We start from the raw sequence: 22,927 nt of genomic DNA, 5'->3' as shown, positions 1-22,927 counted from the left end.
ATACACCCACACATTACACACGGCATGTGAGCCACTTTCTTTCTTTTATTTTATTTTTTTATTTATTATTTTTTATTATTTTTTTTATTAAAAAAAAAAAAAAAAAAAACAGCGGAAGAAGACGAACTGCACACCAACTTATTTTATTCATGTCGGGGCTCACCCCGTTCACCATTTTACACAAAAAAAAAAAAAAAAACAAAAACAAAAACAAAAAAAACAAAAAAAAAAAAAAAACCAAACCAAACCAACACAAATCGGCACAGTGGGATTTTTCTTCTCTACTCTGCTGCAGGTCTCTTCTTCTTGCCTCCATCCTGGACGGCCCTTGACGGTGTTGCCTCCGTGTTTCCTTGTCCACCGAGCACGTTCACTCCCCCATACTCCTCCACTGCAGCATATGGCGGACCTCCAAATCGAAACATGACGGTGGCCTTCCGCTTCAGCTCCTTGTTTTCTGCTTTCAGCACACTTATCTCTGCTCGCGCATCCTTATACATGCATTGGAGCAGAGCCAGTTGGGCGTTTAAATGCTGCACCTCATTTGTCTTACTCTGCAACCGGTTCGACAAGTTTGTGACCGCCGTCATGCTTTCCACACATGCCTTCAAAGTATACTGATTGGCCTCCACATCTGACTGCACTGCCATTCTTTGCTCCACCGACCGCATCGGAAAGTTCAACGGAGCAAACTCCGGGGCGCTTGGTTGAGGTTCCAGTGCCACCGCACCAGTTCTCTCTCTTGTTGACTCGTTGAGGTCGGGAAAGAGAGTGAGCAGACTCTGGGACGATGAAGCCATTTTTGGGCCACAGAGTATTACAGACTATCTCTCTCCGCAAAACGAAGCAGAGTTTTTTTTTTTTTTCAGAGGTTTTTCGCAGTTTTTCTCTGCCTCAGCCTCAGCATCCACCTTGGTTAAATAGCCAAGGCAGCCACGCGCATCGCGCGCCTCTTGCCACCAGCCGACAAACGGGTGCGCAAGCCAAGGCGCCCACGTGCCTCGCCATCATGTCCGGCACACCTTTTTATGGATTGGGCACGCCTTTTGATGGCACGCCTTTTGACAAAATTGGGCACACCTTTTGAGGGTGCAACATCTACAACGGTCCGACATGACCCCATAAACTGTCCCGACATTTGATTCCGGTTAGCATCTCCAACGGTCCGACATGACCCCATAAACTGTCCCGACATTTGATTCCGGTTAGCCTTCACCAACGGTCCGACAAGACCCCATAAACTGTCCCGACATTTGATTCCGGTTAGCATACAGTGTCCTCTACCACGTTACGACACCATCATACAGTGTCCTCTACACCGTTATGACACCACCATACAGTGTCCTCTACAACGTTATGACACCACCATCTAGTGTCCTCTACAACGTTATGGCACCACCTTTCAGTGTGTTCACCAACGGTCTGACACGACCATACAGTGTCTCCTATCTTTCTTTTTTTATTTTTATTTTTATGTATTTTCTTGTTTTGTTCCTCTCTCCAAACTCAAGTTGGTTAGTTTCTATCCTCCTTGAGTTTGCGGGGGGCTGTTAAAATATTTACCATCACCTACCACACACTCACCTACTACACTCACCTACTCCTCACCTACCACCACCATCTCCACTTCACACCTCCTATATATAGGAATCAATGTAAACACTACAATATCAATCAATATCAATCAATAATATTACATCATTTTTAACACTCTCATCTAAGCATTGATGTTAGAGAGCGAAAAACAACTTCTTCACAAGGAATTGTGAGACCCATATCATGATCGAAGCCAAACTCTTCTCCAGCACGTCGAAGAAGGCATTGGAACTGAGGATGAGACAAGAATGAGATTGGAACAATGTATCTGCTCCTATTTTCTCCCACATAGACTGCAAAATGGCCTTTTGGTACGTCAAGAGGAAGACCATTGTCATCGTTGTCATAGCCGTGTTTCTTTGTCAAGCTTGAGCATCTCTTGAGAATTTGCTTGAGAACTGCAGTTTGTGGTAGTTTGTTTGATTTTCTAATGGCCATTTTAGGTTTTGAGAGAGTTGTTTGAGATAGATAGTAAAGGTGGTGGTGGTGAGGGGATAGAGTGGGGTGTAAAGGGTATTTATGAAGAAAGTTGAGAGAGAGGGAGAGGGATATTGTGGGGTATGGAACCAAAGGACAGACCACGGGTGTTTTGGGGTATGTGTATGGGTGCAGGGACACGGGTGGGCCCGAACCCAATGGATTACCTGTCCTTTGTTGGTTCTCCAAATAACAACATGGACCCTCTCTCTCTCTCTCAATCTAAATTCCTCTAAGCAAGTCTTTTAGTGGATGGATGTGACTAATTTGAATCTATGTTGCACTGTTATAGTATATCCATTCTACTCATTGAGTTTTATTAGTAAATTTGACTTCCAAATTTAATTTCCATTCATAAACATTACTGTCTCAAGTCCCTAATCAATTATGTTATTTCCTTTATAGATATGTGTGTGTTTAAGTCAACTCGAGTGCACCTTAACTAATCCTAAGATCCTAAAATTGATGACTGAAAAAATTTCGAGTGGCCTTTCAAGATGGCTCAAATTCAAGATTTGGATCTTATATCCTTCAACTTTTCTTATCATATCAAATACTCACATGGCCAATTGCTATTTCAGCCCCAACCTCAAAACTTTTCCATAATTTTAATCTCTCTCACAATCACAGCATTTTTTAAGTACACTACTCTCCTTCTATGTGAAATCAGGTGATGAATTTATATAAAAAAATTATAGTCCTAATTATGAAGATTTGTGATTTTAGTTATAAATTATATGCTGCTTAGTTATGAGATTTTTGTAACAATCAAATTTGTAATGAACTTATTTATGAAGTCTTGTTATGATGTTTTTGTTATGGATCAATTTAATTTTGATTATGGCTCAAATTGACTACTATAAACTATTGTGATTGAAATTACAAATACACATGGTGTGTATAGTAACGATTTCCTAACTACAATAACCAAACCGAAGAGTACTAGTCTGTTGAAGATTGGTTGTTTGTGATTGTTGGAGCTTGGTGATTCTGTGCAAAGTGAAGAGTGTCAGGTGGGTGAGAGAGCATTTTTGTTGCAGTGAATCCATAATATAAGATTTTTTGCAGAACCCATTTGCTCTAACTCTGTTGGCTCAGGTTTAACTTTACTGATATATATGGTTTTTGAGCAACATAAATACAAACAAAGCTAACCTTATAGCTTACTTTACTTGAATAAATTATTCTATTCATATTTTCATGTCCAAGGACTACTTTCGTACTTCCATACTCTCTCTTGTATCATCATCCACAGCAGATAATCTAGTTTATTCCACCACCTGCTTCAGATATACTTCATTCATTCCCATGTTATTTTTGTATCTAAAATCTCTCATCTATTTGGTCTTTCTCTTGTTTTCTACCACATTTGTCTCATAATTTAGACAAAATTAATAGGATTTTGTCTGTCTCTCCTCATATTCAAACCAATCCAAATATCTTCTAACTGAACTGTAGTTTGTACAATTACATGGGAAAAGTAATGGATACACATCTATTAGGAAATTCCTAGATAAAAAATGGATCATATGGAACCGACAGATATAATCAATTTGTTGCATCTAATGTTAGTATGAAGCAATGCTATAGATCATATATACCTTTAGGTGAACCATATTTTTCCCTGGGGAAAATCCAGTGGACTGATTGTTAGCCTGCAGATATACTAAGAAATGAGATTAGAGAGCTAGTGTTGGATAGGTACCCAAAAAAACAGAACTAACAAACTAAATCAATTATGTCCCCTTGGTTTAATGTTCAATCAACCTACATTTCTACCGGTGCAGATTGTGGAGTTACTTCACAAAAGGACAGTCCTTGTGCACTCACCACTGCAGGGTCAGGAAAGAGTCAGATATACAGAGTCTTAACCCTCATGCAGTGTTATTAGACGTCATATAAAAATAGCTAGGAATTGTTTTGGGCCTGTCCATGTGGTCCTCTATAGGAAACCACCACCACCACCAAATTGAAGGGTTACAATCAGGAAATTTGAGCCCACATGAAATGAGAACCACAAATATGCCTCGCTTGCCAGACAGTCTGCTCAGCAAAAGGGTAATATCTGCATGTTCTAAGGCTCACAAAGCGATCTGGGTAAGATTTAATGCTCAATACAGGCTATGTCCATGTCCGGCATTTCTGTCTTCTCCTTTTATTTTACTCAGGGCACTGAGAATTTCCTTTCCAGTACATCTACATAGATATCCCCATAAACTTTACAACCATACACATACCCATCAAGGAATGTATTTGAGATTTCTATATACAATAATAATTATTATTATGAATGTAGAGGTTTGGATGTACATATATACACTAAGTATGCTATAACATCTGAAAGATGCGGAGTCTAACTACATTAACTGTACTCATTAATAGATTACAAACTCATACTTCAACGTGACTAGTTTACACCATTGTCCATGCTATTCTAGGTGTAACAAGATGGATACTTTGGATATCATCAACCCTTATATCATATTAGTCAAAACAAATTGCAGAGAAATAAGTCGTATGCGGTCCTATTGTTAGGGAGACTTGGCTTCTGTCAAGGCATAAAGATGCAAAAGGGAAAAAATGTCCTTCAAATAAAGTTTAACCCATGTCTTGTTATTTTGAGTCAAAATTTTCTCAATGCTAACCTAACCCTAACTTGTTTAACTAATCGTGTTAAGTATTTTGGCACTGACTCTAACTTGCTAACTGCCTCTAATTCACATTGTGTCTAAAGTTTTTACCCCTTATTTGGGGAAAACTATGCCATGTTCTGTCAATGAGAATGGTTGAAGATTAAAAGAGTGGCCCCTACCGAGCAATCTCAATGAAATGTGGTGAGCCGCATGGCATGGCATAGGAGCTGCTAATCAAAACAAAAGGCATATTTTTCTTTTTACAAGCTGATGGTGACACTGCCGTAGGTGTGTCACATGAAGGCCATGTTACTCTTGTCTTGCCTCCAAAACAAAACCCTCCTATATGTAAAGACAAACACATATACATAGCTAAAAAGCACTCGTAGAGAGGTAGAGAGAGAGAGAGAGAGAGAGAGAGAGAGAGAGAGATCAAAATTCAATTCTAATACCCCTTTGAAACTGCAAGTTTTACAGTACTTATCCAAACATGATCACTCAGAAACTGTAAACTACCCACAACACTATAGGAATCTTATCCAAACATGATCACTCAGAAACTATAAACTACCCACATTAAGTTAAATTTGTCATTTTGTAAGGACACTTGTTCAAAACATGGTGAGAGAGATGAGAGATCAATATTTGATGTAAAATATTTATGATGTGCATGACATTCATTATCTACATCTACACATTTCAATATTGATTGAGCAGTCGAATTCAGTTGAGATTTATTGATGGTGTTAAAAAAAAAATACTAAGCAAACTAATAAATTTTACAAAATCTCCTTACTTTCATGTGGCATCTATTATATTATTGAAGCGTGTCATGTTTCAATTTTCACACATCACTTGGTAATAACACACTTTCCCGGCTGGAATCACTGTTTTTTCTGAAACAAATTATGTAAACTTGAATAATTTTATTTAGTCGTTTCAGCCAACCATTCAGAAAATATAGTAGATTCAAATCTTACTGCAATAAACAAATTTCATTTTTTCATTCCTTTTTCCTCTGCTTTGGTACAAATCAACAGTCATTGAGAAGAATTACATAAAAGAGAGGAAGATATATAAGAAAGAAGTATAGAACTGTAAATAAATGAGTATACTATATTACAGACTCAGAACACACAATCAAGTCTGCCATGAAATCAGTATAACAAGTAAAATTTTATAGTTTATGGGAGAAATGGTGTACACTCACATGTTAGAGGAAATTTTAGCCATTGATGCTACCCATCTATAACACTCAACTGCCTGTGTCTCCTAACCCAAGCAATATGGGCTTGCACCTATAACATTGAAAAATAAATGAATAAATAAGTCAAAGAATCAGTTTACTCATGCTGTCAAAAATTGAAACAATTGTCTCTACCTCAAAAATCAGATTTTTCAGCTACATATTAGACAATTAGTTGCAAAAAACTTAAGTTATTAGGGAATGGGTTGAATATTGTACATCAAGCTCTCTGCACTTGGGCTCCATTTATTTCAACTAGAAAAATGCTTAAAAAAAAGATCAATCAAACTCTGTCAACTGATGTGTGTATGACTAAATGAGATGATTGTGCCTTAATGAAGTATTAAGACAATTCACAATGACAAACAGTGCACAATGAACCACATCAAGGAATCCCAAAACTAACATGTAAGCTACATACCAATATGTTAAAGAATGATAGGTTGTTTTCAACAAACTATCAAGCTTTCTGCTCTGTGAAGACAACAGTATTAGAACCATGCCTAAACCATGTTTCCTCCCAAACCAAATACAGCCTTAATGTGATCACAGAATTAACATATGCACATTCTTCAGCAAAGCCGGTCAGTCAGTAAATGCATAGCCTTGCCCTCAAATTCAACTTATTACTTCTATCCAACTACACCAAATATCTTTATGTTGTTGGAATACTACTTACCCCACAAATTTGACATCAGACAATGGCTTGAATGGTTAGAAAATCACATGCAAATTTGATCATGGAACCAACTGATGCTTAGATTATGGACAAACTTGACGCTTCTTATGCCATGCATGTAGAAATCTAGCAAACATAAACAAGTCAAGCAAATACAGGATACATCTTCATTGCCAACTTTCAAGAGATTCTCTTTCCATTATGTGAAAACTTGGGCGGAGAAACTTTGGGAAAATTTGCTTGAGGACGTTGTCTCCATTGACAATAGTTTTTTTATTTTTAAAGTAAAAAGTGAAGAGGCTATGGACACAATCTTGGAAGATGGCCCCTATTATGTTGGGGCTAGATTGATTGTTATTAAAAAATGGCAACCTGGACTAAAACTAACAAAGTGTGAATTTTCAAGTGTGCCATTGTGGGTGAAGTTGTACAATGTTCCTTTGGAACTTTGGAGTGAAGAGGGTTTGGGTTACATAGCTAGTATCTTGGGAACTCCTCTTTATTTGGATGAGCCAACTTTCAAGAGAAGCAGACTTACGTTTGCGAGAATTTGTATTGAAGTGCCAGCAAATAAAGAGATCCCTAAGTCTTTCAAAATAAATCTTGGTTATGGTGACCCATATAAGATTCAAGTTGAGGTACCATGGAAGCCCCAAAGGTGTGATGGTTGTAAGACTTTTGGCCATACCACTAATTTGTGCCCTCAAAAGCCAAAGTCTTTGAACCCTCCCTCCTTCAAACATGAGTGGAGAGTCAAGGACACTAAAACACAAATTCCGACTAAATGGGAAGTGGTGAAGAAAAAGGGGAGAGATGGTGGGCAAGGTTCAACGCCATTGATCAACAAAGAGAGAGAGACGCAGTCTTCTATCCCCTCAACATCTAATGCCTTTGATGTCCTTGAATCATGTGATATGGACGAGTTAGGAAATGGAGATTCAAGTCAAGAGTTGAGAAATAGAGGGAGTCCATCTCCAAGTGATCCTAGTTATGGGGAGACTTCAAAAGAGGATAACAGAAGAAAACTTAAAACGAAACTTCATGACTTGAAGAATGCTAGAAGGAAATTCTGAATCCTTGTTTTGTTGGGAATGTTGTGCTTGTTTTCTATAAGCTCAGTTTGTTTTTTGATGGAGTAGTTTATTTTGTTTATTTTTGTGCTCCCATCAAAAGCTGTGTGTTGAACTTCATTGTATATTTTTCTTTTTTGGTTATAATATGACTTACTTATCCAAAAAAAAAAAAAAAAAAAAAATCTTCATTGCCAAATTTCTCATTTGGTAGTGATGAAATTGAACTAACCAAATATCATTTGAATTTTAGAGAAGGATAAATTAACCATAGTAATTAATGTAATCTTATCATCAAGTGGAATAATAGAGGCCATCCACTAAGGTCTCAGAATTGCATCCACAATGTGCAAGTTCTGGTTCGTGTTGTTAAATAAATTACCACGAAGTTAAGAAAAGCTTAGAGCAGCCCCACACAAGGGAGAAAAGGCTTGAAATAGAATGAGCTCAACCAATTGTGTACTATAAAAACATATGCCTTGCTACAAAATAACACAAAGGTATATCATCCATACTTATGAAATATTTATACGTCTTCATTAACTTTCATCCATTTCAATGCGAGTGAGACAAATGAATGTGTCTATTATGCTCTGTTCAAATTGTTGTACTACCCACAGATGATCAGACGTTCTTCAACTTGCTTGGCATGTTTTAAAATGAAGGCTGGTGTATGCTATTGGAACCACAAATTGCAATTTAACATTACTGCGAAGTAGCACTTCAAAACATTTCTTCTGTCTTTGGGCATCAATGTACTATTGACTGTTTGGATTGAAGACTAAATAGTAAGGACTTATCATGATGAATACAACTCATATATTCGTTGCGCAGCCCATAATCTAGTTGTGTTACATATTTAACTATTGAGAACCGAGATCAAATAAACACAATGGCAAAAAGTGTTAGGTGTGTTATGACACCACCAAACATAGGATTCCACAGTATTGTATATTTTTTATTTTTTATTTTTGGCACAAGAAAAGAACATCATTCATTAATACATATAAAAAGTAACATAGTTCAGGAAACAACCACCAATAACTTGAATAAGACTTACAAACACTCTAGCAAAAAAAAAAAAAAAAAAAAAACCACCAGAGGCAACATATAGACCTTAATTGAGACCAGATGTGAAACTAACAGAAGATTGACTAGAGGCTGTCAAGTAGGCCTCTCTATGAGAAGAAGAGACGAAAGAAAATGCTGCAAACCAGGCTAAGGAAAACGCTGCTGTGAGCAAACTCCGTGGCTGTAGAAATAATTGGAATGAATGAAAAGATTGTGCGAGATAACAAAAATCCAAAAACAATGGAGCTGCCACCGCCTGGATATCTTTACTGCCCTTCATCTGCTGAAATAGAGTCAGAGCTAGTAACAATATCAATATGCAAAAAATTGTGCTTATGAGCCCATTTAAGAGCAGAAACAGATGCCTATAGTGGAGCACAAGGCCTGTGCACAGAAAGATCATAAAATTTGGATTTAAAATTCGTTCAAACGTCCAAAAGTTTGGCGAATGGACAATGCCATTAAAATAAAATGTCTAGATATGTAGACTATTTGAACAATGGTTTTCTCATGAAGTCTATGGAACACTGAACCAAGTGAACAAATCATCATTTACCTGCAAAACTACAGCAGAGATTGCATATCATATGGCCTTCCCACTTTGATGTTCCCAGGACTAATAGGAAAAGCAAGTGACAATTCATTTTGCATATTCAAACAATAAATGAGGATTGGCCAACAGGATTAACTACAGTAGAATTCAGGTCATTTTAATGACAGTTTCAGAATTTGCTTGCACAGAAGTCACTGGAAAGCTAAAACAAGGCAAAGGTGGGATTTTCTTGTACTAAATTCATTGGGATATGTGATTTAAAGTTCAATTGTGAAACTGCTCTTGATACAAATCTCGACTCGTTTAGACGCTGCAATTATCACTGTAACAATAAGTGAAAGCTGGTTGAATATGTTTAACTTCAGCAAATCAAAATCAGTCCACAAGCTTCTTTGCATTTTGAAGATTGTCATAAAATCAAGTTTCCAAGTGGGTTCTTATGCATTGAAGAGTAGTAGGCTGATTTTTGAAAGGGAATAGGTTGATTCTTTAGTTCTATTTTTTGTCCACACCCAGCCATTGTACCCTTTGGACAACCGGGAAGGAAAAAAAAATGAGAAACTTTTTCTCTGCAAGGATGCCTTGTAAACGTTGGAGTATGATTAATTATTTATGTTTTTCAAGAAGTGATGATAGTAGCTAAGTACAAGATTTCACATACTAATTTTCTAATATCTCCATTCTATGAACATAAGACATGTTATTAGATTCATAAACAATACTAGAAAAAATTTTATCCTGCACACACACAAACGACATAGGAGAATTGCTTCGTGTGTTGTATGCAAACATAAAACAAATTACTTAAGTTGCATAAGATCATATTTCTCCAACACCAATTGAGCCATGAGATTGCAACAGTGGCCACTCTGAGAACATCATAAGAATTTTTGAACCAAGTAAGCTTGCTTGATTTCATAACTCCGGATTCATTTTTCAGAAAATTGAGATTTTTTGGTTTTACTGAATTTTTTTTAATATTTTAAGCAAATTTTTTTAAAATATTTTTTTAGATACACCTAACATAAATATTCTTAAAAAGTATAATATTTGTGAAAAAAATCTTTAAAAAATTCACTAAATAGCAAATATACAAAAAAAAAAAAAAAAATACCAAAATTCAGTACATTTTGGTATTCCTGTGTATTTATTGATTTTTTAAAATATTTTTTTATAAATATTTTACTTTTTAGATACATTTACATAAGGTGTATCTAAAAAAGTAAAAAAAATTACTTAAATTTTTAAAAATATTAATTAAAAACAAAAAAAAATATGAAAAATAAAAAACTCAATTTCTAGAAAATTAAATTCAGAAAATTGAAATCAAATACTCTGAAAAATTCATTTTGACATGGCTTCAAATCATTGAAGTCACAAATATCACCATTTTTTTTCTATTTCATTCATAAACTATCATTTTCGTCTATTTAGTTCCTAAAGTTTTGAATTTATGTTTTTGTAGTCTAATTGGAGACAATTATACAAATAAATAATTGTTAAAACTTAATTTGATTAAAAAAAATTTGTTTGAGAATTTAAACATCTTAAGCCATACAACAAAACACTAATTTTTCTTATTATTTTGAATAAATTACAACCTACAACCAACTAAGGTGGTGTTTGGGAAGGATTTTTTTTTTTGTTTTTTCACTAAAAGACAAATTGGTTACAAAACTAAAAAAAAAAACAAATTCAAACAAAATATCACGTCAAACCTCATAATAATTTCATTTTTTCTCTTACAAATATCATATCTAATCACAAAAAAACTTAACTGTCTTTCTAAACACAAAAAAAAATTTCTCCAATAATATCCTACAACTAAAAAAACCTACAAAAAAAACTTACTTCCCAAACACCCATTAAGACCCACTTAATGGGTGTTTAATTGTATGATTTAAGTTGTTTAAATTATGAAATTACCTTCTTTCTTTTTTTCTTTTTTTTTTCTCCAACGGTTATTGATTTTTACAATTAGACCACATGAATAAAAATTAGAAATTTAATAGATTAAATAAACGGAATTGATTGCTTAGAGAAGAAATAAAAAATAAAAAAAAAATGTTGATAGTTTAGAGATAAACGTGAAATTAACCCTAAACAAAAAGGAGGAAAGGAAAGGAAAGGAAAGGAAAGAGAGGGGAGCATGAACCAACCAACCAACCTGATGTAAATGTAGGAAGATCCGAGAAAGATCAGTCGTCAATTCTTATTCTAATATGATGGAAGGCACGTGCTGGACTTTGTAGAAGTCCTCTCCTCCTTATCTAACCCTGTCTATGAGTGCTTCAGATGCGAATTTAATAACCAATTCCCGGAGGGTGGTAATGAACCTCAATCCGTCCGGAATCTCCTTCAATTTTTCGCATACGAAAATTCTTAAACTGAAGAGACAGGGCATGGCTCCTTGTTCCACCCTCCACGCCTCCAAGTTTTTAATACCCCAGAGCTGTAAAGATATGAGTTTCGGAAAACCTCCACCATCACAGCCGCCATAGCCCCCTCCTCCTCCTCCACCATCACTGATGCTGGATGGTGCTATTGTTGTTGGTGGTGCAGAAGAACAAACCATCTCCTTCCCAAAGTAGGAATGATAATCTAAGTTGAGAGTCCTTAAGTTGGGGAACTTCTCCAATGTTGGCATTGGGTCTTCCTCTAGTTTAGTCCCCTGCAAGATTAACTTGGTGAGATTTGGAGGGAATTGGTCTGCGATTTATTAACCGGATTCAGGTACCCATGATGTAATTCTAATTTGCGAAGATGGTGGCATCCTAAAATTGCCTTAAGGCCCGTTTGTTTTGAGAGATAGAATAGAGAGGATTGATAGTGAAGGGATTGGTAAATTATTTTTATATAAAATAATAAAAAATATATAAAAATATAAAAAATTAAACATTATATTTAAAAAAAAAATTTTCAATATATAAAAATTAAAAAAAAATTTAATCCCCTCACTATTTTCTAATACCATCTCTACCTCCTCATTATCAATCCCGCTTCCAAGAGTATTAGTAATACTAAGGGACTAATAGTCCCAAGGTTATCTCTGCAAACAAACAAGAGCATTAGTAATACCTTGGTATTACTAGTCCCAATACCCTCCATATAGCCTAAAACAAACGGGGCCTAAAAGGCTTTGTTCTTCTTCCGTTTCGAAATCTCCTCGAATCACGAAGGGTGAATATTGCAAAAGGCGGTTTGAATTGTTGAGGATTAGGGATTTCAACACGACCAAGTCTTCGGGGGCTACCTCACCACTGAATTTTCGAAGATTTGTCAGTTTAGATAAGCATATGACATCACACTGCCTTGCATTAAAGTTTTCTAGTGTCTCCAATTTGCTTAAACCATCCAATCGCAACTTACCTTTGCCAGACAGCTTGATTAGATAAGGAAGATATAGATGTCTCAATTGTTTCAACCTCCACAAGACATTGGATATTCTTAAACTCTCCCAAATCTAGGGTTTGGAGGAATCCCAAGTTGCCTATAGAAGAAGGCAAACTTTCAATATTAGAACGTCTTATACTGAAATATCTCAAGTAAATTAGGTTTCCTATTGCTCTCGGAAACTTTTTTCCTTCCCCAGATATAGTAATTCTTTCAAGGTCTAAAATGGTAAACAATGTGAGACCCTTGAAGAGTAATTTTAATTTTTGCCAATCAGAACTTGCCAATTGATGGTCAAAAGAGTAAAATTGGCATGATCGGACACGGTTATGATTCTTCATTTCATGTCCAGATAGGGGAATAACATTTTCACTTTCTATAGAGTTGTTATCACGGTCATCCAAATAGTACACAGCAAGTCTACAAATTGTTGTTAATGGTGATGATGAAGAAGGCAGCGCAGAGTCTACCCACGCGAGCTGATCACCAAAGGCTTTAATGCGAACAATCTTGAGAAAATTCTCCTCTTTGGCCTTCAACAAGCACAAGTCTCTCATGAGATCATGGAGGCGACAAAGTTTGATCCTTTTTGCTGAAGCTTGTTAATTGGACTTGAACCATGCATCTCTGGACTAACTCACCCAAGTAACTCATTCCAACATCCAACATTGTTTTCTCTGTTACTTCTCCTACTTGTGTTGGTATAGATGACGGCGACACAATGCCTTCAGCCATCCACATTTGAATCAGTTTTTTTGCGCTAATATCACGATCTTCAAGAAGATGGCTCAAATACAAAAAACATGCCTTAAGATGGTAAGGCAAATCGTGGTAGCTTAAGGCTAAAATTTCTATTATTGGGACTCCTACTTGGCCTCTGCCATTACCTAAGTCATAACTAATGTTTTCACTCACCTTTCTCCAATCGTTCGGTGCGTTTGTTGTTGCCAAAAGTCCTCCTAATACCACAATGGCCAATGGTACAACACCACAATGCTCGACCATTGCTTTCCCTAACTCAATCATTTCTGTGTTTAATGTGAATCCTGCAAAATTAAAGGGGAAAAAACGCATCTGTTGGTAAGTTTGTACTAGTCTATATGGGTGGAATTGATATAAATAAAAAATAGCAATGTGCATTTATATTAAAAACAATAATGCTAAGAATACCAATAAATATACCAACGAATTTATTAACTACAATACAAAAATTATATGTAAGTTTCATCACTTGACGTGAGGTCCACTAACATTGTGTCTAGGCTAAAATTCTTTGCTCCCAAAACTAGAAAAAAATTAAAATAATACACAAAAATGCATTGAGTGGAACTATTTTTAAAATTGATTTTGAGAAAATTCTCAAAATTTTAAACCTTACATAAAAAATGAAAATAATACCAACTTTTAACAAACCAATCTCAAGAACAAGTTGACCACGAATTGAGATTAAGTAGCATTGTCTCTTTTACTCTCCTAATTTTTAACAAAATATTGTAACATAAGTTGTTTTCATATATTATATTTGTTATCAAGATAGATTTAGAGCGTGCATCCCTAAGGACATAGGTGCGCATCGTAAAAAAGTTACAATTTTATGCGATGAAAATAATGAATATTTGTAGTGTGTTACCAATAGTGAATTTATGTTGTGCATATTAAAGTTATTAATGGTGAAGTTATGACTTCTGATTTTTAATGATATTTTATGGTGAGAAAATTTATAAAGAAGATACCATATGCACCACTTTGAGATGCACATTGTAACCTCTTATTATATATAGAAGAAATTATAACAACAACAACAACAACAACAAAAAATCCCAAGATTTGACCTCCGTAACAAATCAAACCTTAACTTTTAATTGTTTCAATTTAAACCCTAAACTTTTACAATTTATCGGTTCTTAATTAGTAGAATAAGCATTATACACTTAATCTTAATTAATTAAAGAAAAAATAATATCACGTTATTAAATAGTATTCAAGGTCCCTCTCTTCATTCACATACAACACACAATTTCCCTAGAAGCTTGCCATCGTATCACTGGGATAGCAGTGGTACTACACACACCAATTACTATATTAATTAGTATACTAACACATACTATAGCATTGCAACTTCAAAATTATGAACCCCACCTATTATACAAACTACAAAGACTCAAAACCAATAAAATTATGCCACATCATCCGTTCATACACTAATTGTGTATATAGATCCTAAGAGAAAACAAACATAATAGCGTGATTGAAGAGATACTTTGAATTTACACCATATTTGTTGGTGAAGATTAAAGTTTTTGGTGTAGGGATTAGTAATAATTAGTTGGTGGCAATGTTTCATTATAGTAAATAATAGCATAGGATTAGGATTGTTAATTTATGAACTCACAATCTCACTTTTTATTACAAATTTTATTAACTGGATTACATGTCGATAGACATTCAATTTCAAGAAAATTAGCGAATTTTTAATATTGAGAGGGTACAGGGATCATAATTTCAAGTATAAAATAAGAAAATCAAAATAAATATTAATAAATAGTTATCTCACTAATTTAATTGGATAACTAATCCTATACTAATTCGTAAAATTATTAATCATTTCACTATTAATCTTGCAAATCAAGTAGGGCCTTAGTTATTCTTCGAATTCTACCATAACTGCATTGCCCAATGTATATATGGTTTGTTTGGTTCTTGTTACTTATTGGATAAAAGACAGTTTTTAGTCTTTAAAATATGCATTGTTTTTCATTTTAATCCATTAAGTTTTAATTTTGTCATTTTAGTCCTTAAAATTGTCAATTTGAGTCAATTTGGTCCTAGGTTTAACGTCCGTCCACAAAAATATGAATAAAAGACAATTTTGTCCCTAAAGTATGCATTTATTTTCATTTTAGTCCCTCAAATTTTAAATTGTCATTTTGGTCCTCAAAGTTGTCAATTTGAGTTAGGACCAAATTGATTCAAATTGACAACTTTAAAGACCAAAATGACAAAATTTAAAACTTGAGAGACTAAAATGACAAGAAATGCATACTTCAGGGATCAAAACTGTCTTTTATTCATATTTCTATTAATGGACGTTAAATCCAAGACCAAATTGACAACTTTGAGGACCAAAATGACAAAATTAAAATTTAAGGGACTCAAATGACAAAGAATGCATACTTTAAGGACTAAAATTGTCTTCTATCCTAGTTTATTATTACATAACTAATCATCTTTGTAGATCTAATTTTTGCAGATGTTAAAAGTTTTCTAACACATAGAGTATCTCCAATCGTTCACTTATTTTTTTCATCTAATTTGATTTTAAATTCGAGCAAAAAGAATGATTTTATATGAATTATTCCTTTTCTTTCATTAAAATCTTTATAAAAATCCCCCTCTTATTCCAAATTTTTGTTTTCATCAAATTTGATGGAAAAAAAAAATTCACCCCCAATGCTTTATAGTTCTAAATTTTCATCAAATTTAAATTTGATTAAGGATTTGATGAGTTTTTAATTTGACAAAAAAATTATTTTCCCTTAATTTAATGAACAATTGATGAAATGAGTGGAGATTAAACGCTATTAAGGGGTTGTTTGGGATGTCCTAAATAAGTGCACTTTTTGACTTTTTGGACTAAAAAATTGAGAAAAAAAATATAGTTGTTTGGGTTAACTTTTTGACTTTTTATGGGAAAATATGTATTAAAAAATTGTATAAATTAGTGTGTAGGAAAAAATTAGGATTGGGAGTTGTGCAGCCGTAGTTTTTGAATTTTTGTGAATAGTGATAACTTTTTAACTTTTTGACTTTTTGGGCACATGCTAAACTTGGCCTAAATTTGATGGAAAAAAAAATAAAGGATTAAAAATGTTCTTACAAGAGAGGCTATCTCGGCACATTTTCTCCTCTATTTTCTATTTACAAGTGATATGTGTATGTATATATATATATATATATATTTATATATATAATAAGCTCTTTTTTTCTATGGCTTGTCATTTCTTTTCCTATTTTGCCCTTGGCTTATTTTGGAATTGCTATTTTGCCCTTTAGTTGGTTGGTGAAACAATTTGAGTGGTGGCATCTTGGAAATTATGTAAGACATTTTGGTGGGAAATTCTATTTCCACACATCTAGTTAGCTCAGGATACACGCTTAATGAAATATTAATTTAATGACAATTATATTCTAAATAAAAATGACCATAACAGACATCAAACATCTGTAATATTATATGAAAAAATTCTCTATACACATCTTTCAAGAACAAAAAAAATCTCAATGTACACCTTTTGAGTTAAAAAAATAAATCTTAGTTTTTTCATTATTGTCACATTGCTTGTTACACACTCTATACGCCTCTATTACTTGCAAAATAATATTCTCAAAACTCCTCTACTGCAATGCTAATGGTTGCTTGTTCTTTTGAGTATGAACCTGTGCTTGGGATTTAAAGTGTTTTTGTTCTTTTGATTATTTGGTGGTTGTTTAGTGATTGTTTGGTCGAGGGTTTTATGCCACGAGATTCGAAAATAGTAAATGTAATAATAAAATGATAAAATTCCTTACCTTCAAGAAGAGTTTTCAATGGAGGTTCAATAAAAGTCTTCAATGGAGAAAACTTCACTGACTTTGGACTTCACTTTTGTGTAGCTGGAACTACAAATGTGAAGTAGGGTCAATAAAAGTGTGTGGAAGGAGGGTAAAGTGGTGTGTGTACAATGGTTATAAGTGAAGAGTGCAATTGTAATTTTAAGGGGTTGTTTGAGATGATCTGAATAAGTATACTTTTTTATTTTTTTATGAAATATGGGTTAGGTATGGGTTGGGTTTGAAGCGATGCGATAGAGATGTGATGTGACTTAAATAGGATAATGACTTTTTGACTTTTTGACTTTTTTAGATTATGACAAACAAGGCCTAAATGTGTAGATTGAGAAAATTAGTTAATAATCAAATTAATAAGAATGTGTATTGAGAAAAGATGTGTACTGAGCTAATTAAGTGTGTGGAAATAGAATTTTCCCATTTTTATTACTTTGGTTGCGAAGGTTTGTTTTGGGTTGCCTATTTTGCCCTTAGTTTGTTTGGGAATTTCTTATTTTGCCCTTTTATTTTGTATAATTTACTAATGGTATAACAATTTGAATGAAAGTTTTCTCATAAATATGCAAACATTTTGGTCAATTGTAAAACATAAATTTTTTATTTTTTAACAAATTACAAATACACCCATAATGTTTGTTTAAAATATGAATTAGTCCTATAATAATACAAATTACAACTATTGTTTGTTATAAATTTTAATTTAACCCAATAATCAGAAAAAAAAAAATACTCTCCTACACAATAATAAATTATCAAAATTGTTCGTTGAAAAATATTTCTTATATCATTAAAAACTGTTAATTGACTTAATGCTTTATTTATTAACAAAATGGTTAACTAAAAGATATTTTCATAACATTAAAAAATGTTAATTGACTTAAGGATTTATTTATTAATAAAATTGATCATTTGTATATATAAGTATTATCTTCTATTTCTTTATTAGTTCAGTTTTTTTTAGATAGGGAATTATCTTATCTCATTTATACTAAAATGTATACTTTATTTTGTTTATCTTTATGTCTTCACACTTAGTCTTACTGAAAAAGAAAATAATATAATTATGTTAAAACGATAGGACTTATTATATTTTTTCTAATTGGTATTATTTATAATATAATTTATATAATTCTATTATATATCTAATGATGTATTCTATCTAATTTCATAAAATCATATTCTTATTTTTAAACATTATTAAAATACAAAACTTAAATATACTCACAGGCCTTTGTAACTAGTATATATATAAGAACCGCTTAGCTGCTTGAGGTTCGTCTTTACTTTTTGATTTTGCCTTTTCATTTTGAATAATTTACTAATGGTGGCCTATATGTTTAGTGAAGGTTTTTTTCGTAATTGCGCAAATATTCTTGGTCAATTATGAAACATAAATCTTTTTATTTTTTAACAAATTACAAATATACCTATAAGGTTTGTTTAAAATAAAAATTGGTCTTATAATACTAGAAATTATAACTACCGTTTGTTATAAATTTTTATTTAACACAATACTCAGTAAAAAAAAAACCAATTTTCGTATGCAATAATAAATTAACGAAGTTGTTTATTGAAAATTATTTCTTATATCATTAAAAACTATTAATTGACTTAACGATTTATTTATTAACAAAATGGTTAACTGAAAAATATTTTTCATATCATTACAAATTGTCAATTTACTGAATGATTTACTTATTAATAAATTTGGTCATTCGTTATGCGAGTATGATTTATGTATTAATAAAAGAGAAATGCTTGGGACCCCTTTTTTTGGGGGTTCCATGACCCCCAATTTGATCTTGGCCCTTGATGTTTGTGTGGGATCCACTCTGTATGTGTGGGCCTCACATTATGACACTACAAGAAAAATCACCTTTTGTGACTAAATTTTTGGTCACTAAAAGTCCACTTTTAGTCGCCAAAAACCTTGTTTTTAGTTTCCCTGACTAAATTTTTTAATCGCCGATTTTGTCGCGAAAACATGGTCGCCGGAGGTTTTGGCGACCAAAAAGGTTTTAGTCGGCAAAAACACAGGTCTTTAGCGACCAAAATTTTGGTCGCCAATAGTCAATTCCACTTTTTAAAATTATACATTTAGCGACTAATGTTTTAGTCGCCAATAGTCAATGAACGCCGACCAAACTGTTTAGTCACCAAAAGAAACACTTTTGGTGACCAATGGTTTTAGTCACCAAAGGTTGTTCGGTGGAAAAAAAAAAAACTAACTTTTTTGCTTTTTTTGAGATTCAAACCACGAACCTTCTACCTTTTACACCTTTAGCAACACACTCCCTCCACCATGCCACTACAACACCATATGAATATATATGTAATATATATTATTTATATAGTATATTAACCTGTATTAATATAAAACTATATTTATAAATATAATTATTTTTATTCAATATAATATATGTAAAAAATAAATTATTTACTAAAAAAAAATTGAGGCGACTTTTGGCGACTAAATCTATTTTTTAGTCGCCCATTCTATAATTTTGGGCTACTAACTATTTTTAAGTCGCTAAAAAAATAAGTTCCGTCTAAAAATAATCACTTTTGGCGACTAAACTTGTTTTTAGTCGCCAAAAACCTCCACTTTTGGCTACTAAATTGAATTTTAGTCGCCAATTGTAGACTTTTAGCTACTAAATTTTTTTTAGTAGCCAAAAAGCTTCATTTTTGGCTACAAATTTTATTTTTGTCGGTAAAACACGTATAATCGGCGACCAATCTATTTTTTAGTTGCCAAAACCTATACTTTTGGCTACTAAATTATTTTGGTCGCCAAAAACCTTCACTTTTGGCTACTAAAAAATCTTTAGTCGCTAAAACCCATATAATCGGCTACTAAATTGATTTTTAGTCGCCAATAACTATACATTTGGCTACTAAACTGTTTTAGTCGCCAAAAGTCTTCACTTTTGGCTACTAATTCCATTTTAGTCGCCAATTGTGCTACTTTCAGTGACGAAAAATTGAATTTTAGTCGCCAAAACTGATTTTTTTTTTGTAGTGTGAGTGGCTAGGATGAGAGTGGGGGTTGTGGGGGTCATGTATGTGTGGGAGTTTCTATCACAATAGTTATTGGTATATATATATATGTATTTTTTTTTTTGTTAGTTCAGTGAAGTAGTTTTTTTTAGATAGGAGAATCATCTTATTATTTGTTTTATATTTATTTGTTGGGAAAAGTTACACACCATATTTTTTTTTATTTTTTTTATAAATCCGGAAGAAATGTTAAATACTCACAAATTCACAGAAAATTATATAGTAATAAAATTGGAGTCTACATCATTGGTTGTATAACAAATCAAAAAATGATACATATCATATCACATAATTCTATTATATATCAAATAATTTATTTTATTCAATTTCACAAAACAATATTTTAATTTTTATAAAATTATCAAAATACAAAATTTTAAATATATTATAATAATTGCCCGTATTTTGTACGGGCCTTCTTAAACTAGTATATATATATAGGTTTAGAGGAAGTAGATTAGTGTGTAGAAAAATTTACAAACACTGTTAACAGGGGTTAGTGGGAGAAAATGAGATAAATAATAAAAAAATTCACAGTGCTGTAAATGAGTTTGTATAGTTGTGGCAGGGACATATCTCTTATTGGTATTCACTTGCACCTAATAAATTTTTAATTATTTTTTACTTCTCACTAATTTTTAATTTCACTGAAAATTATTCTTAAAAACTAGACAATTTGCCTACATAATTATTAAGTTGGTCATCCAACTTGAGAAAGGAGTTGGACTTAATCAATCATTTTGGAACTAATTTTGGTGATTCAAACTGTTCAATTTTTAAGATTCATTGATTAGAATAATCTTGCAAAAGATAAGAGGATTAGACATCAATAGTTGTATGTCACATTTGCTTCCCTTACTTTCCTTTGACGGAGAGAGAAGTTTGATAAGAATCCCTTTAAGAACTTCCCTTGTATTGCATTGTTCAGATATATAGGCCCAGGCAACACATTTAAAACGACGGCTAATTTTAATGTGTTTGTAAACCGTCTTGGCAAGGGTGGTCTTGCCAAGACCACCCATCCCCCAAATGGAAACAACTCTATAATTTGTATTCTCCTTCAGCAAAAGAACCACTACTGCTTTTACATCTTCTTCTGTGCCGACAACATCCTCCTCAACAATATGGGTATAGGATCACCTTAATTGTCGCTGCCTCTCAGCCATAGAAGTTGATGATGAACTTTCTCTAACTCCTGTAGAATTTAGTATTCCACAAGTTTGAAAACCTGTTGTGAGGCTATTGGTGATCCTAGTATTAATAGCCTCAATCTCCAACCTAACCTCACGAAGGGCTAAACATTCCTTGAAGATACACAAATACCTCTTGAGAACGAAAGGGAACTGATCTGATCTCCCAATTTTGACAACAAAAGTTGCAATTGCAGCTTCAGCATCATAGGATGCTTCTCTGATCTCAGCAACGCAGTTGCGGATTCTAATCTCATCTGCTCCTCCTTTTGGTCTTGCATCTGCAGCTTCTAAGAAGCATTGCATCCGATTTAGCTGGGCTTGCAATTGCTCAACTTGAGGCCTCACCCCACCCAAGTTATTCGCTTCCTGGATGAGAAACCCACCCAGACTTTTCACCACAAAGGTTGCAAAAGATAGAGCTACAGATTCCGCCATAGTCACCACAGTCTTCTTTCTTCTCCTGCTTCTTTACACGGTGTACTTGTTAATAGAATTACAGTGGTATTATGGATATGGGCTTAAGGCCAAACCTAGTTCGGCATTTACGGACGACGAGGTTACAGTCCGCCCACGCGTTGGACAGCCCACAATTTGACTGTTTGCAAGATGGACATGGTGGGAGAGATGGAAAATAAAAAATTCAAAAAAAATTATAAAATATCAAAATATTATGTTGGTGTTTGGAAAGTTGTTATTTTAGTAAGTTTTTTAAATTTTTATTTTTTTTTGAAATTTTTTTTTTTGTGTTTAGAAAGATGGTTAGATTTTTTTATAGTTGAATGTGATGTTTGTGAGAGAAAAAATTAAATGATTATGAGTTTGATGTGATATTTTATCTGAATTTATTTTTTAAATTTTTTAACCTATTTTATTTTTTAGCAAAAAAACTAATAAAAAAAAAAAAAAAAACTCTTCCCAGACACCCTTATAAACTTTATAATGCTAATGTCAGAGAACTAACAATAAAATAAATTACCGAGGCCATACACAGCTGTCTTATGGGTTTTGCTGCATCTCTTTCTTCCCCAGTACTGTTTGTCTTTAGATTATTTTATGCTATTGACTTGTGAGAAGTCTTTGGTCCAGCATAACAATGGTATAAAAAAAAAATATTCACTTGCTTGTTTTTACTTTTCAAAAAATATTTTTTAAAAAATTTTACTTTTTTATTTTTTGTATTTTTTTTAACTGAATTTTTTTAATATTTTAAACAATTTTTTTACTTTTGAGACACACCTAACATAAATACACTTAAAAAATAAAAAAATTGTAAAAAAAATCTTTTAAAAATTCACTAAATACAAAAAATATAAAAATTCAGTTCATTTTTTGTATTTTTATGTATTTA

General features: G+C 33.1%; 2 protein-coding genes across 2 annotated transcripts; both read right to left on the bottom strand.

Moving 5' to 3' along the window:
• Positions 1–1,713: 1,713 nt before the first annotated feature.
• On the bottom strand, positions 1,714–2,034 carry LOC114322086 (protein SMALL AUXIN UP-REGULATED RNA 12). Its single transcript, XM_028269351.2, has one exon. The coding sequence runs from the start codon at positions 2,032–2,034 to the stop codon at positions 1,714–1,716; it is 321 nt and encodes a 106-aa protein (XP_028125152.1).
• Positions 2,035–6,869: 4,835 nt separating this feature from the next.
• Positions 6,870–22,091, bottom strand: LOC114267326 (putative disease resistance protein At1g58390). Its single transcript, XM_082907563.1, is given in 7 exon segments — positions 6,870–9,055; positions 11,493–12,038; positions 12,297–12,353; positions 12,450–12,783; positions 12,785–13,332; positions 13,334–13,764; positions 21,246–22,091. Coding segments are annotated over 6 exon segments (2,586 nt in total). The 5' UTR covers positions 22,015–22,091; the 3' UTR covers positions 6,870–9,055; positions 11,493–11,591.
• Positions 22,092–22,927: the final 836 nt, after the last annotated feature.

This window comes from Camellia sinensis, chromosome 2 (genome assembly GCF_055761805.1).
Source record: "Camellia sinensis isolate YWXY chromosome 2, ASM5576180v1, whole genome shotgun sequence".
NCBI classification, from domain to species: Eukaryota; Viridiplantae; Streptophyta; class Magnoliopsida; order Ericales; family Theaceae; genus Camellia; species Camellia sinensis.
This window is presented reverse-complemented; position numbering and strand designations above follow the sequence as displayed.